The sequence below is a fragment of the Ptychodera flava genome, chromosome 21 (genome assembly GCF_041260155.1).
Source record: "Ptychodera flava strain L36383 chromosome 21, AS_Pfla_20210202, whole genome shotgun sequence".
NCBI classification, from domain to species: domain Eukaryota; kingdom Metazoa; phylum Hemichordata; class Enteropneusta; family Ptychoderidae; genus Ptychodera; species Ptychodera flava.
The window spans coordinates 14,085,329-14,100,483 of NC_091948.1; the positions used below are offsets into that span (position 1 = coordinate 14,085,329).

A 15,155-nucleotide genomic window follows, 5' to 3' on the forward strand; every position below is an offset into this window, starting at 1 on the left:
TAACATTTGTTTATCTGTTGTTGTCTTGCAGACGCCATGACTTGGCAAGGAGGTTGGGCACTGGGCTCTGAAAAGTCAACTCTGCCGCCGTTCACTCGGTTTATGCCTCAGGAACGGAGGTTACTGGTCAAGAGTTCGTTGAGTGAACATGCAAACAGTATTTAAAACGGAAAACTGCCACTCCGGTGTAACAGCGTGTTTCCCTACTTCGGGGTTTAGACCTAGTAAAATATGCAAACCGCGGCGAAGTGGATATAGTTGCGTGGTGTCTTCAGACCTCCTTCGATACGGGGCACAAAAATTCTCCGGAAACATCAAGCAAGTGTCGAAAGACGCCTTAGAGTAAACTCCGTACGTGCGGTCTGGCCGAAATGGCCCGTGAAGTGTTTGTCGATCTCCAAACCGTGTAAATTAGACAATATTTGTTATTTGAAACATTGAAGCGGGGACACAATAGGGCATTGTGCCTATTCAATGTGATGGTTCGAGTCGCTTCCAGCGCCGTCTATAAAAACATTACACTTGTAGAAACAAGAGGTGTCCATAATACACAACAGCTGAAAAGTGAAAGTGGGCCAAAAAGGCACCAACTGTAAAGCCCCCTCTCTTGTTTGTGTTTCTTCACCAAAAACTTTTGAAACCCGATTTTAATTGTCAACATTGTGGTATTTGCATGAATTGATTTAGATTATTTTCTAATCGGACGGCCATGACTCAATTGAAATGCTCGAAAGGCACAGCGTGACTCGGTCAGGCATTACACCAGCCCTGGTAGCTTGTGAATAAGAAATGGGGAACTTCCATGGAATTGTGTTTTGCACTGTATGACGGGACAGCAGTGAGAGGGTATGATGATTTTAAATACGTTGTACAGTTCCTGAGCGGCCAGTGATCGAAGCTACTTCATTATGAGGAATATTGAATCATCGATGTGTTGCGAATCCCATGCGAATGCATGTCTTAGATGCCCAGACGTCATTAAATCACAGGAATATTGAGCGAAGCGTTCAGATGTAGCCTGCTAGGCATCGCATGCCAGTTGCAAGTCGTTTTTCATTCTTACCGTTAGGCCAATGCGTCTGATTGTTTCAATCTTAAGGTCGCGATGCGTGGGAACCGCGATTTTTTCCCTCGCTCGGGAATGGCAAAATAGAATGTACTGAACAACGGGGTCAGTAATGATGAAAGCCCCTTGACTATTCAAGTCACGATTAGCATAATTGTACGGTAGTTGGCATGCTCTGTCCCCTCATTAAAAAAGTCGCTGATGTGAAGGTGCTACCCTATGCCTATGTTCTCAGCGTTTGGTTTCTAGTATGTCCCTGGCCAGCATAATAGATGCTGACGCAATGCGTGACGTCCAAAGTGAAGTAATACCATGCTATCGATTGCAAGTTATGATATTACCAGCTGTAGCGATTTCACAGGCTGTTCATAATTTGCTATTGTTTTACTACGATCATTTCATAATCCTATTTCCGCTGTAAAAATTTGAAAATTGAGAGCGGTAAAGTTGTCACATCATCATCATCATCGCCATCATATTATCTCTCTCTCTCTCTCTCTCTCTCTCTCTCTCTCTCTCTCTCTCTCTCTCATATATATATATATATATATATATATATATATATATATATATATATATATATATATATATATGTCTTGATGAGATCCCTGTCTATATATTAATCTTCATTCACAGTAAGCTGACGACAGTTGGTAATGTTCGCTAAGTATGTGTGGTTCTGAGTTGCTTGTCACGTGATGTGAGTTGGCTAACGTTATCCCGATGCAAGGGGCGTTGGCAACTGAAATTCAAACCTTGAAAGAACATTTTCGATTGCGATGTTCTCCAAGCGTTGAAGCTCTGGGGTGTGGACTGTGAACGAGTTTAAGTCATTGGACAATGCAACCGATTATTATTATGTCCTATATGGGGAATAATGACAGGGATATGTTTTGATACCAGTCTTCTAGTACACCACGAGGATTTCATTGTACAAATTATTCTTTCACTTGTTTATTGGTTGTTAAAATGAACTAAAGTGAATGGAGCATTTGAAAGTACATTCATTGACGGGTGATGTATCCTCGTTGAATACACAAAATATTTTAAAACAAAGTGTGAAAAGCCGGCAAAGAGCGTCCTTTGACTCCCGAACGTCAACACAACACAGTTGTTGCCCATCTGACAATCGCGTGCAAGCCGTATCCCGCATCAGTGATATGATGTTATTGGCCATAAATGAGTGAAGCGATGGGAGATATATCTATTCGATCTGGAAAAACGGCAGGAAGTACTTAAAGGGACATTAGCTGTAACTTTTGACTAATTTTTCACTACTCTGTTTCAATGTATCAACTACAGAATTTTACTATAATCCGATCATCATGACCAATGCCCGGTGTTCTGCTTGCCAACACGGCCTGTATATGTGAAATGACCATTGTTACTGTTGATTAATGTATTCTAGACTAAGTCCGGACCTGAATACAAAATTTAAACAATAACAATGCAGATTATACTAATATAGGGTATATTTATGAGCTAAATATTAGGAATTCCTCCATGGTTCAGGGATTCAAACCAGAAACTGCAGATGATACACGGAACAAACAAAATTTTAAAAATGACCAAAGTTACAGCTAATGGATCTTTAATGCTAATGTGAAATGGGCGATAAACCTAACAGTAGTTATTGACGTTTGATCGAGCCATGGCAGAGTCACAATCGCACTCTTCAGAGTTCGTATGGGGAGTGAGGGGGGCAGACAAAGGAATGATTACATCAGTGAGCACCTGCGAGGGTCGACCATGGGGTACTCAACGTAATGGTTCGACGAACTTCTAGTGGTGAAGATACCATCAGCAAACAGAAGTGGACTTTACAGTAGCAGCGTAACAGAGTAACAGGTATCGCATACCATATAACTTTAACGCGTAGGTCTAACAGTAATGATACAGAAAGCCCATTAAAATAACTCGAGTCTTGTTCACAAATGGCCTTCTGACATAACGGAGTAGTAAAAAGATTTTCTTGCGCGAAAAATAAACCGTTCTCGTCTGTTCCCCCGTCCAAGAACATTGTTCAGGTGTTAGCTGCCCTGGATGTGATAACTACATTCAAACGAGATTATGTACCTCCAAGCTCCAAGACACACACCTGATAGAGACGCAGGAGACACAGAGATTAAAAACTCCGATTGAAAATTATGTCTGTGTTTTCCCTCTCTCGAAGCTATTTGTCCAACGGCGTCAAAGACAGGCTCAAATCACCTTTTCAAGTCTGGCTACAAAACCTCCGTGATGATCTTTCTGGGATAAGAGGCAACATGTCGCCTTGCCACTTACAAGATACATGTAAGTCTGGGATTTCTTGCCCTGTAAGGAATTTGCGGGGTCGTTGACCGCAATTTTCCCGACACCTTAGCCGCCTTGGGTCTATCTCTTGCCTCGCAAACATCAGTATATGTTCAGCTGGGCATGAACATCAAACGGGAATTATTTGACGTGTTAAACTGACGTTTTTAAGTGGCACCTGGTACCTCGAATTAGACTTTGCTTAGGGTCTGACCAAATCACAACGAGGCTTTGTCTGTCACTTGACAGCACCTGAATGATGGTTCAAGCTCATAATTCACATATTCACGATATCCAGCTTCATAGCTATAGCTTAGAAACTACGATAGATGTTCAGGTATAGATGCATGTAAATAAACCAGTGAGGAGCGTTGTCCGGATCTTGGACGTGTACTTGACGAAGTCACCAAGCCAACAAGATCCTTTTCCACTGGATTGCTAAGAGAGCTTCAAGAGGATATTGTTATCATTGATTCAGATAAAAATCGTGATACGAGGTTTTGCCTGAAGAGATGATAGAAAACAGTGAAAGGCAGAAGCTTGAATGAAACGGTCACTTGTCCAGATGTGTGATATGCTATATTATGGTGCAGCTGTCACATAGTTTGGACGGGTCTCCGCGTTGGGGTGTCCACATTAAAGCCCCAATAGCTGCTAATTTTATGCATTATTTTTATGATTTTATTTTCAAACCAAAGTTGGTTTGTGTAAATGTGCTAACTGAATGACTTGTATTGAAGTATCACTGCTCGCTGATTTGGACCGTGCCTACACGTTTTAACAGGTTTAACAATAAATGGGTGCCGCACCCATAAAATGGCGCCCTCACAGGAAAACACAAAAAAAAACAGTATTTCCTACACAAACACATCATGATCATACCAGAAACAAGTATGATGCCATTTACTTGAATGCACAACACAGGATGGTCAACATTTTGTTGTTGTAATCTTTATTTTCTCTGTTAAATGATGAGTTTTTGAAAATGGCGGGAAATCTAAAATGACGTTCTAAAATGCCACTTTGACACTCATAGCAGCGTTATACACTTTTTCAATCTCTAATGGGCTTTATTCAAAGAAAAATCTAGGAAAACTAAGGATATTTTGAGTTTGGTTTTTCAAACATTTGCAGCTATTGGGGCTTTAAAGAGCGTTTTGCAAAAAACTGCAACGCAAGCACATTTACCCATCGATAGCTGTCACTACCTGCACCTGAGGTATTTATTCTGGAATAGGGATGGACGGCCGAAACCTGGAGCCTCACCCCCGCAGCACCCATAATCTTACACGTGTCCATTATAATCACAGGTTTCTTTCATTGATACCTTATGCAGTTCTAAGTGAAAGAAGTCGACCGCCAAATGATACATTAGCTTGAAAGACCCTTTGGCCTGACTTCAAATTGTGGTTGAATGACCATGGGTCTGTTGTGTTCGCGCTGGGGAAAACCTGCAAAGAGTTAAAATTCTTGCTCCAGCGGCATGCCACTTATGTGCGGTATCGGATTAGTATGCTGTGCAATTATATTGTTAGGGAGCAGTTTGATTATAATATAACCGTTGGCGAGCAACCGTTTTTCACTGTGAGTAAAAACTGCGCAAAACGCCACCAGAGCCATCCTTCTCATTACCCTAAAATCCCAGTGATGGAGGAACTGATTGTGCTCTCAGGGCAAGCTGCAAGCGGCCAAGATTTTGATTGGCTTCTTCAGTAACGGTGAGAATCGAGGCCATACACGGAAGGATGGCTTTTCAGTGCACCGAGACTGCATCAGCAAAACAAGACTATTACTGGTCTATGAATTGAATTGCAATATGCGTACCGGACAAGACCGACTTTTGTCTTGGTTGAACTCTCCGTCATCCTCCGCGACGACTGATGAAAAGGGCCAGCAACGAGGGGTGAAAGTTCCAGTGTTGTAATGACAAAGAAGAGTCTATGTACGACAGAATAAAAAGGCGCTATTGCGACAAAAAGGCTAGACCACAAACTTGACCGGGAACCAAAACAATTTGTTTCTTTTCCAAACACAATCGACCCGATCCAGTTTCGGGGAAATATAGATTCTCTATGAGCGGCCAAGATCGTCATAAACGTATTTCGTATGCACTTTGTTATTTGCTATTTAATTTTTTCTTACCAGAGGTACAAAATACCTAGACGCTGGCGGAGAGATAACGCTACCGAGCGTCTGGGTCTTGAATATTGGGTATTGTTTCCCTGAATCGGCAATTGAAACCGAATGTACGTGTCAACGCCAGATTCAGATTTGGTGTCGTTGCAACGTAGTCGACACGTTCCACGTGACAATAGCCATTAGCGGGCGAGAAAGCTGCCTGTACACTATGATGCGCAAAACAGGGCTGATCACCACGGTGTTTCTCGCATTGACACCCCGTCAACGCTAATATTGGAGGGTCTGTTGCAGTGCACGTAGTCGCCGGCAGAAGTACAGTAGCGGCGGTTGCCTTGAAAACAGGACCCTTTCTGCATGGCGTTGGCTTATAGATACCCTGAAGACACTAATTAACGAATTAGGAAAAGGCCTAGGCCCTGCTTTTTTCAGCAGTTTTATGTTGTATTGACTTTCTCAGAGTACAGGCTGTTTGTACGAACTGATCGAAATCGATGGATAGTAGTGTGTGTATGTATGTATGTATGTATGTATGTATGTATGTATGTATGTATGTATGTATGTATGTATGTATGTATGTATGTATGTATGTATGTATGCGTTGTAGCGAAATCGACGACCCTACTATCCAAATTACAATTTGATGGCTAATATACTTGAAAATTTGTAAATAAAAATTTGACCACTATATAAATATTTTATGTCTACATTTTTCTCGGCCATGAAAAGGCAAGATTAAAATAACGGTAAATTGTCATGTCTGGGGCAAACAGTAATGTTCCCTATCCCAGATGGTAGTGTTTGCGCTACGACGAAAGATATTTACCACGTACACACACATGTAGCTCCTCGTGTGTCGTTTTCTTTCTCTCTCATGACGAGGTAAAGGCCGTGGTCACGCTACACCATCGTTGCATCTGCGAAAGAATTTCGTTTGCGGAAGCCACTGGAAGCAAGGGTCATAAAATGATAAATCGCGTTATTTTCTTGTTACTTACCAGACCGTCGCAGTTGCTAATGGCGACCTTGGAGTTCGACCTCGATGTGACGTGACCATGGTAATGACAAGAGTCCTGCCCAAGGTGTTTAATCTTCGATTCCGTAATGTTTGTACGTTTTCTTTCCACCACAAAGCCTGGTGCCAAGAGCTTGTGGTTCTTGGTCAGAGTGAGGTGGTGCTCGTCACCGTCCAGAGAAATCTTGAAAAACGCGGTGTCCGCCGGTGACCCCGAACCGGTACCGGATCCGGACAAGCTGCGGGGTCGCAAGCGTCGGTGGTAGCCCAGGTCGTGAGAGAGGAAATTGCCGTCGCGGTCGACTGCCTCCGGTGTAACGATGGTATACTGGGCTAGACTCCGCGCGAACTCACCTGTGTGGAGACACAAAGACGCTAAACTATTAAAACAAACGAAAAGAGAAGACGATAAAACAAGCTTAAACTTTTTGCCTGTAAAACAAACGGCTTTTGTGAACACCGTTGAGCCGAGCCGGGTTTTTTTGTAGTAGTGAAACCGTAACGCTAACAATATACTAATACTCGTTACTCCAAATAGCCCGCGCTTCTGCTAGCCATTGCCGCTTGCAGAATAGAGCGCCTGTGTGAGAAAACTATAAAAAATACTCCTCAATCGCAATACTCTTTGCCCAATAAAAGGTAGTCGCATGCTTTCTAGAAAGCAGCAAGTTGTCATGGTCGATTGGGAAGGAAGCTATGGGCCGGCTGACAGGGAGGGCTGAAATTTGGCACAATCGGTACAACAGCGAAAAACGAGTAAAACTAACCTTGCTTGACATGGGGAAAATCGAACGCCAGTGGCACAGACGCCGCGTAGTTGAAGTACTGGCACACGGCTAAGAAGCTTAAAACAACAACAAACTCAGGCATCATGGATCAGCCACGTTGAATGAGAAAAGTCGTTTCGGTTACAAGTTGCTCCACAGACTCCCAATGACAGGCTGCAGAGCTCAACGCTGTTCGGCTCGCGTCAGTCAGCTGTCGGGTCGGCTGGAGTTGCCAATGCTTTTAAATGCCCGCCTCGCTGCGCAGCTCTGACAATAGACCCCTAATCTGAGTTCGTGCCAATGTTGTTATAAAATATAAACACGGAGAACAAATAGAAGGTTTCTCTTGTATATCAAATAGCTCTTCAGGGGTGATCCAGTATTTCCTAGGGGAGGATGCTGTAGGAGACATGCGCGTCCGAGATGACGTGATGCTCTCACTCACCAATGGATGGTCGTGGTCGTCAAAGAACGGATTACTTACTTTGCCGCAGGACACAGTTACTCGCATTAAAGCTCATGTAAAAGACGGCGGACGCTTTATGCAATGTAATGGTTACCTTTATCGACGGTAATATCATGGTTATTTTACTATCGTTCATGAACGGTATCATCATCCGGCGCGTCAAGATTTGGCAAAGAAGCATTACAGTCGATCAGAAATCTGATCATGAAGTATAAATATTCATTGGAAAATGGAGCGCTCAATAATACTAGATGGCATTTATTTTAAAACATTTTAAAATCAGGAACAGCATACTTCAAGCACCCACTCTAAAGACGTCATTTGTCCATGAACATATATTTCCTTTACTTTTGCCCACTGGCAACCAATTGTTGCCCTCTCCCTGCGAAAATAAACCAAGCGAAGACAGACAAGCCCACAATCCCGTGCGCAAGTGACGTCAGGGGTATACGGTTAGCTGTTAGTCATATCGCATGCAATAAATTTCAAATCACACTTCGAAGTGACAGAGGCGTCAAAGATGATTAAACTTTGCGTGCATATCGCAGCATTGCTCGGATTTTCGACGTGTTCTAGAAATGATCTCAGCCTCCGATTGACTCCAGGTGTGACGGTGGTTTGATGGGAATAACTGGGGGCACTGACACGCAGGGCCACGTAATCTCTAAGTGCCCTTCTAATAGGGGAATCCTTCCCGTCAGGGATATGAGTTATCGCCGACCAGATCCAGTGTCTGTCAGTACAGAAGCGAATTAGGTGTTTACAAATGTAAACTACTTTACCGTGTTCCGGCCCTCCCACAACACTGATAACGATGGTGGGGGGTAATCGGATTTTTTTTTTCACTGAGGTTCGCATAAGACGAGTTTTTACGGGCATATATGGTCTAAAAAGAACTTCCTAAAATATCCTAGCAAGCCAACCCCCTATATGGTCTTCTCCCTCAATGTCCGCGCAAGGCCGTGCAAAGTCACTGCCCCTAACAAGTTGCATTGTCCTCCATCTTGACATGACAGTGATTACTATTACTATCAGCAGACACTCTTGGCCACGGGTTCAAGTTCTGAAAACTCGATGGGTGGTGAGTTCTCTATTGTGGCACTTGCCTTTGTTTTGGTATACTGCTGACGACATAGGGGTTAAATATGCAAGAGTTGCCTGGAAGAGAAGCGTTTACGCTGCGCCGTGGGGTCTGTTGCCCAATGCCACTCGATAACTCCGCTAAAGTCAGCAGTTACGGCCACGATTGCCATTCGCCGTGTATGGCTTCCGGGAAGGAGATACACGCTGGTATGAGTCAGCCCGACCTCATATAATCGTCGAAAGAAACACGTTATCTTCTACGCTGACGAACAAGAACACGCGTCTCGGAAGTAAAATTGTTTCCTGTTTATTGGAGGATGAGGGTTCCCTTTATTCATCAAATAGTTTATTCACCCCTGCGTTAGATGTACAGGCGATCGACCTCTCGGTACATTCAATGTAGGGCACGCAAAATCGTTTGTCTGGCGAGCGATCTCAAATGAATATATTTTAGAAAAATAGCATGAAAAAGAGTGTATTTCAACCTCGACTGTGGAGCATATCAAATATAGCCTGACACTCCACGGGTGTCCTGTCGACAATCGATGCCGTCTTTGGCTTTTGTTCGAATCTTTAGGTTAAGTGAGGGGTCCATTGCTTTGTGAAATGCACTGATTTTACCGAGATGGTCGCTGTGGTCATTAAACTTATGTAATCTTATTCGGTCCGACGGGCATGTTCCCAAATTGATCATTGATACCTGTTCATTGGACAGGACCACCGTCCACGGTAGACTATAATTTCAAGAAATGATTTGAACATCCACTTTGTGCGGGTTGCATTTAGACTTCGGAGAACCCTTCTTGCACGTTTGTTCCATATCTGTCCGCATGCGGGCAACATCTCAATTTGCAATGCAAGAACGCATCGAAACGGCTTTTTTCCTCTTTTGAGTACGGTTTTGAAAGCAAAGCCACAAAATAGATGCCGATTTCATTGTGATGCTGTATCAGTTCGGCATAGCACCATTGAAATCGATGTTTGTCGTCGGACACACACCAAGACGCTGTTATCAGACCCTGTACCGAAATAGATTGCACTATCTAGTTGTTGTAAGTCTTGTGTTATGTCAAAATGACGCGTTGCTACTGCAGTATATTACCAAAAATGGGAACAACTCCCTAGTCCCTGTTCAACAAAACTTTTGAAGATAATGTACGACGTTTTCCCGCGAGAAGATGAAGAGAGGCTTGTTTTGTTAACGTCATCATCCTAATCGTCATCATCATCATCTCTCTCTCTCTCTCTCTCTCTCTCTCTCTCTCTCTCTCTCTCTCTCTCTCTCTGTAGCAGTGTTTACCACGCTTCATGCCAACTTGAATAAATCATAGTGTAGTGTTAACGACAGCCTTCTGACATGATGGGCAAATGGATGACAGCCAGCCGCTGGATGACTCTGGGAATCACATTAAATGGAGGTTACATTTTCGAATTTCTGAGGAAGTCGAGCGGAAATGTTTTTTATTGATATTTGATTAATTTTCGGTATATTTAGAAAGAGGCCCAAGTTCATAGCATTGGCAGAGAGGTCAGCTCTCTCTCTCTCTCTCTCTCTCTCTCTCTCTCTCTCTCTCTCTCTCTTCTCTCTCTCTCTCTCTCTCTCTCTCTCTCTCTCTCTCTCTCTCTCTCTCTCTCTCGTTTTCCCTCCCGAGGTGGAATTGTATGTGTGTGGGCAGAGAAAAGTAAAACAAGTGATAATTTGGTCGAGATGCTGTAGGGTGACAACAGCGCACTGTTTCGATTCACGGTGCTTTCTCAAGCCGCAATTTCGGCCAGGATTATCGGTGTAATCCGTTGGAACGTTACGCAAGCAACGAGCTTTAAAGAGGTTCCTCTTACCAACTAACAATGTAAAATGTTAAATGAATTCGGTCTTTAGGATGATGGAGAGCTTCTAATTGGCTCTGCTGCCAGCAATGGAGCGCACAATACACTGTCTTCAGTCGGCTTTTCTTTCTCCCAGTGGTTTTCATGGTCGGTTTCTCGTGTATGCATATACGGTGTGTGTGTGAGAATTTTCGGCGATTGTACACCGTCGGTTTGAATTGTTCGCCAAAGATTGGAAAGTCGATAAAAATAAAAGAACTCGCTGAAGCATGCCGTTTCGACCACAGTAGACTCGGATTCATGGCTTTTTTTCACGGATGGGTTGAAAGGGGTTGTGGCGGGAATGAGACATCGCATCGCGTCGTCGTACAACTAAGTTCCACAAATGGGAGGGTCTGCACGGCGTACCGATAGCAAAGGTCATAGCTCATAAAGTTCACGTAAAGAAACGGCAGTTGGAACACTATTTCCCGACACAGAGGGGAATCTTAATATTTGGTTTTGGAGAATGAAAAAAGTGGTACAAAGTTCGCGGTGAGATGAAAGCAAAGCGAAGCCAACGTCGAGTAAATGCAAGAAAGCTTATTACATAACCTAAAAGCAACTCCTCGGTACGTTCAGACTATCTGGACTATCGATGGTTGAAATGTCTGCTTCGAATGGCAGCCTGCACTGCATTCTGAACGTACTTTGGAAAGACTTGCGCAGATAGTACGTCAGTTACTTTCCCCCCGCATTAACTATTTAAGTTTTTGATTCTGCGGAGTCGCAGATAACGCCGACAGTTGCAGGTCGATACGCAAACACTTGCATCTGTGCCTGGTGTAAACATCACCGAAAGAGCAAACATTGAGAGGTCGCGCTACTTTTGCCAACGCGTTGGGGTATGGTCATGACGTATCACCACTGAAAGGGGAAGAATTCACACGTCGATCGGTCCCGTTGTGTGTGTGCCGGTGTGTGTGTGTGTGCACGAACACGTCTCTGCTCTGGGAACAAAGACGAAACCCGTTCGAACAGTAGCTCTCAATCTTCATCGGCCACCCCCTGTCCATGTGTCCATTTGACTCTCTATCTCTCTATCTCTTATATATATATATATATATATATATATATATATATATATATATATATATATATATATATATATATATATATATGAGAGAGAGAGAAGAAATAGAGAAATATTATGTATAGATATAGATATACCTCTTTATCTCTCTTATATATATGTAAATATATATATATATATATATATATACATATAGAACAGAGAAAGCGATATTACATATACATGATATACATATATATATATATATGTAATAAAATAAATTTGTGTAGAAAAATTACATTTAAAAAAAAATAACTCTTCTATCGCTTGCAAAGTATCACTTCTCGTGTACAGAGAGTTGTTATATTTTCATATATTAGGCCTACCCGTAATTTGAATGAACAAAACATTCTAATTTCATGTACACTTCCAAAAGTTGAGTTCATCCATCAGTATATCCCGACACGGTGTCAACGACGTGTATTGACTTTACTAAACAAATGATTTTGTTTATATGGTCCGGACTGAAAACCATCTAGGCCACACACTGGGGATCTGTACCCCTTGACCGAGACGGCAAATTCTACGCATTACGAACTACTTTTAATATCCCTAAAATTGTCCTAATACAGGAGCAAAACTATGTTCAACCTGTACGATTTAACTTGCAAAGGCTGTCCTTAATGATAAAGTGTCCTGATTTCAGAGGCCACCGTATAGCCAGCTGAGAGTACACTGTGTTTACGCTACGTGACGTGATTTTGGCAGAACAGCTTTCGAGCCGATGAGCTCTGGAACTCAGTGTACGTTACGGAATCATGAATTTATCTGGAGTTACCGAGCCTAGGAAGTATCCATCACAGCGTAGGATGTAGTTGACAAAACATGGTGATCAGTATTTATTTAATATTTGGCCGTTAAGTTAAGCCTCCGACGGAAAGCTATCCTGGAAAGAATCATCATTTGAAACAATTCCACGACGGTAGACCGTGGTTAGTACAGCGTTCACTTGTATATTATACTTCAGTTGCGCAAGAATGTACCGTTGTAAAACTTGCAATGTTAAAGAGGCACTCCCACTTTGTAACATTTTTAAAACACATTTTTTTTAATGCCAACGGTCGATATTTGACTTGGCGACTGCGCGCGGATCGCGAGATATCGATAAAACATGTCATTTCCCGAGCGTATTTTCACATCTCGAAGTTTTACGATCGTTCTAATTTTGACTTGAAATCCCCGAAGGTTTGTTGTTGTGCTGATTGACGATATTCTAGGGAGTCTACAATAAGTTCGAACGACGCAATTAATTTAGGCCTACTTCCCACTGCAAAGACTTTATATACAGCATTATGCCATTACCTCAGGTAAGTTTTTTAATAAAACTTCTCCTTAGTTTTGTCGTTTTCATTATTCTAAATCGGTTGTATTATATTTTAACAATACCACGTAAAAATCAGTTTTTACATGTCAAATATTAGCTGCCTCCGATGACTACATTTTGTCGTCTGCCACACTGTACGCCGCGCGTGTGGTGCGCGCGTGGCATTCGTCTATGCATATCACGCGTCGGCCGCTATGTATCAACTGCACGTAACTGTGCTGGTCACCTTTGCCAATTCTGGTGGAATCAACAAAAATTGTTTTTCGTTTATACGCCAAGTCAGTAAGACTCAGCTTTCTCCCACAGGCCTTGACCGATCACCGACGCCAGTGGTACTGTGGCGTAGAGCAGCGTCAGTGTAGACTCGTACTCCATAGCTTAGTTTACAATGGCCCCAGTGCCGAACGTTCGATGTGCGGAAGCTGAATTTAGGTGGGCCACCGGAATTCAAACTTTTACTTTTTTGAGGACAAGTTTTTATCGATGTCTCGTGATCCGCGCGCAGTCGCCACGTCAAATATCGACCGTTGGCATTAGAAAAATTTGCTTTAAAAATGTTACCAAGTGTGAGTACCACTTTAAGGAAACTTTCACAGGACTCATCGAGAGTAGCCATGTTTAAAAAATGTGTCTAAAAAGTACCAACCATGCCTGATTTAGTACCCGCTACGAAAAGTTGCTGACTCGGCAGCATTTCGTTACTCGAATGTGAACTTGGTCACCAACAATCTGGTCTCTATCATCATTCCGTCCGCACGTCTTGGTCAGGTCTGAGTCCATAACCTTCTGTTTGAGGGAGGGTCCCTGTACCGAGGAAATACCCCATGTATTGGAAACACACATAAGACTGATAAGAAGCCTGCACCAGAAAAGATACGACTCTGAAATCTTAGTCAGCCCATGTTTCTTCGAAGTATGAATAAGTAATATGAGCTGCACAAATACTTAATATGCATTTCTTTAGGGCTTAGTTTATTTAATTTCTTGTCTCTTCTCGTGTCTTCCCAATTGAGACAATGACAATACCTTCATGTTCGCTAGTTGTCTACCGTAAAGCTCCTATTAGTTGTACCTTCCGATGTATTTTCCATTATTCGAGTAAGTGAACTGTGCAGAATACAAACAACAGTAGCAGAGCGATAGTAACTCTGTTATCCGGCTCGTTATCTTCTTCTCGTTCCGCACTACTGTGGTCTTTTAACTCCCTTTTCCCAGGTGTTTTACTGATGTCGAAAAATTCGACATCGGTAAACACCCGGATATTGTAGTAATGTTGGTTAAATTAGCAAATTTAAGCTCATCTACTTTTCCTATTTCTTGAATTCACTTGTTTTCATGGGTAACGTGTAATATTTCAACTTTCAGCTTTTGGGTAGCTAACACTTTTGATAATTTGAACAATTAAAAGATCCCGAATTAGTTCCAATCGTGTTTAATGCCAATGATTGTTCCGACTGTTCACAAAGCCTGTATGTTTTCATGTCAAATATTATCGTTGACAACTACATTTTAATCCAGATAAGAATTGATTTGAAAATAATAACACTTCGTATATTGGTCATGTTGTGATGTGTTTGCAGGGCAATTCTTTGAAATATTTTCATTACATCATGAAATGAGGAAGGGGAAATGATAGAAATATTATCAAACGCTCTAGCTACTGTTCCTCTAACCAAACACATTCCTCCTTTCGGGAGCGTGTTTTTTACGCGGTGATGAGAAAAGACTTCGGGAATGTTCGCAATCCGCCACTGAATGGTGGCAGGGTTAGACATTGGACGAACAGTCGAGGACTCCGATCCGCTGAACTTTCTGACCGCACTTTGCTCGCTCCTTACGACCATGGCCCAACAGTTGGAGGGGGTCGTGAGAACTGCACGAGCGTGCGCGACAGGTTCTGAAACGGTTCAGAAATTGTTTCCGTAGGCAACATTTTTTTAAAAGCTGAGGTCCAGAAATATTTCCCACTGCATTTTAAACGGTTTTGTTGGTGCAAGTCTGTTGTGCAGGCATGTTTTCCTGGGTCCAGTCTTGCGTCGCTAATTAGCAGTCATTACCACTTTGG

General features: G+C 42.6%; 1 protein-coding gene across 1 annotated transcript in view; it reads right to left on the minus strand.

The window, feature by feature from the left end:
• Positions 1-7,626, minus strand: part of LOC139121484 (A disintegrin and metalloproteinase with thrombospondin motifs 7-like) — a 31,804-nt gene extending 24,178 nt beyond the window's left edge. Inside the window, 2 exon segments of the mRNA XM_070686386.1 lie at positions 6,496-6,866; positions 7,280-7,626. Coding sequence (XP_070542487.1) covers positions 6,496-6,866; positions 7,280-7,385 — 477 coding nt within the window. The 5' untranslated portion in view covers positions 7,386-7,626.
• Between the last annotated feature and the right edge of the window lie 7,529 nt (positions 7,627-15,155).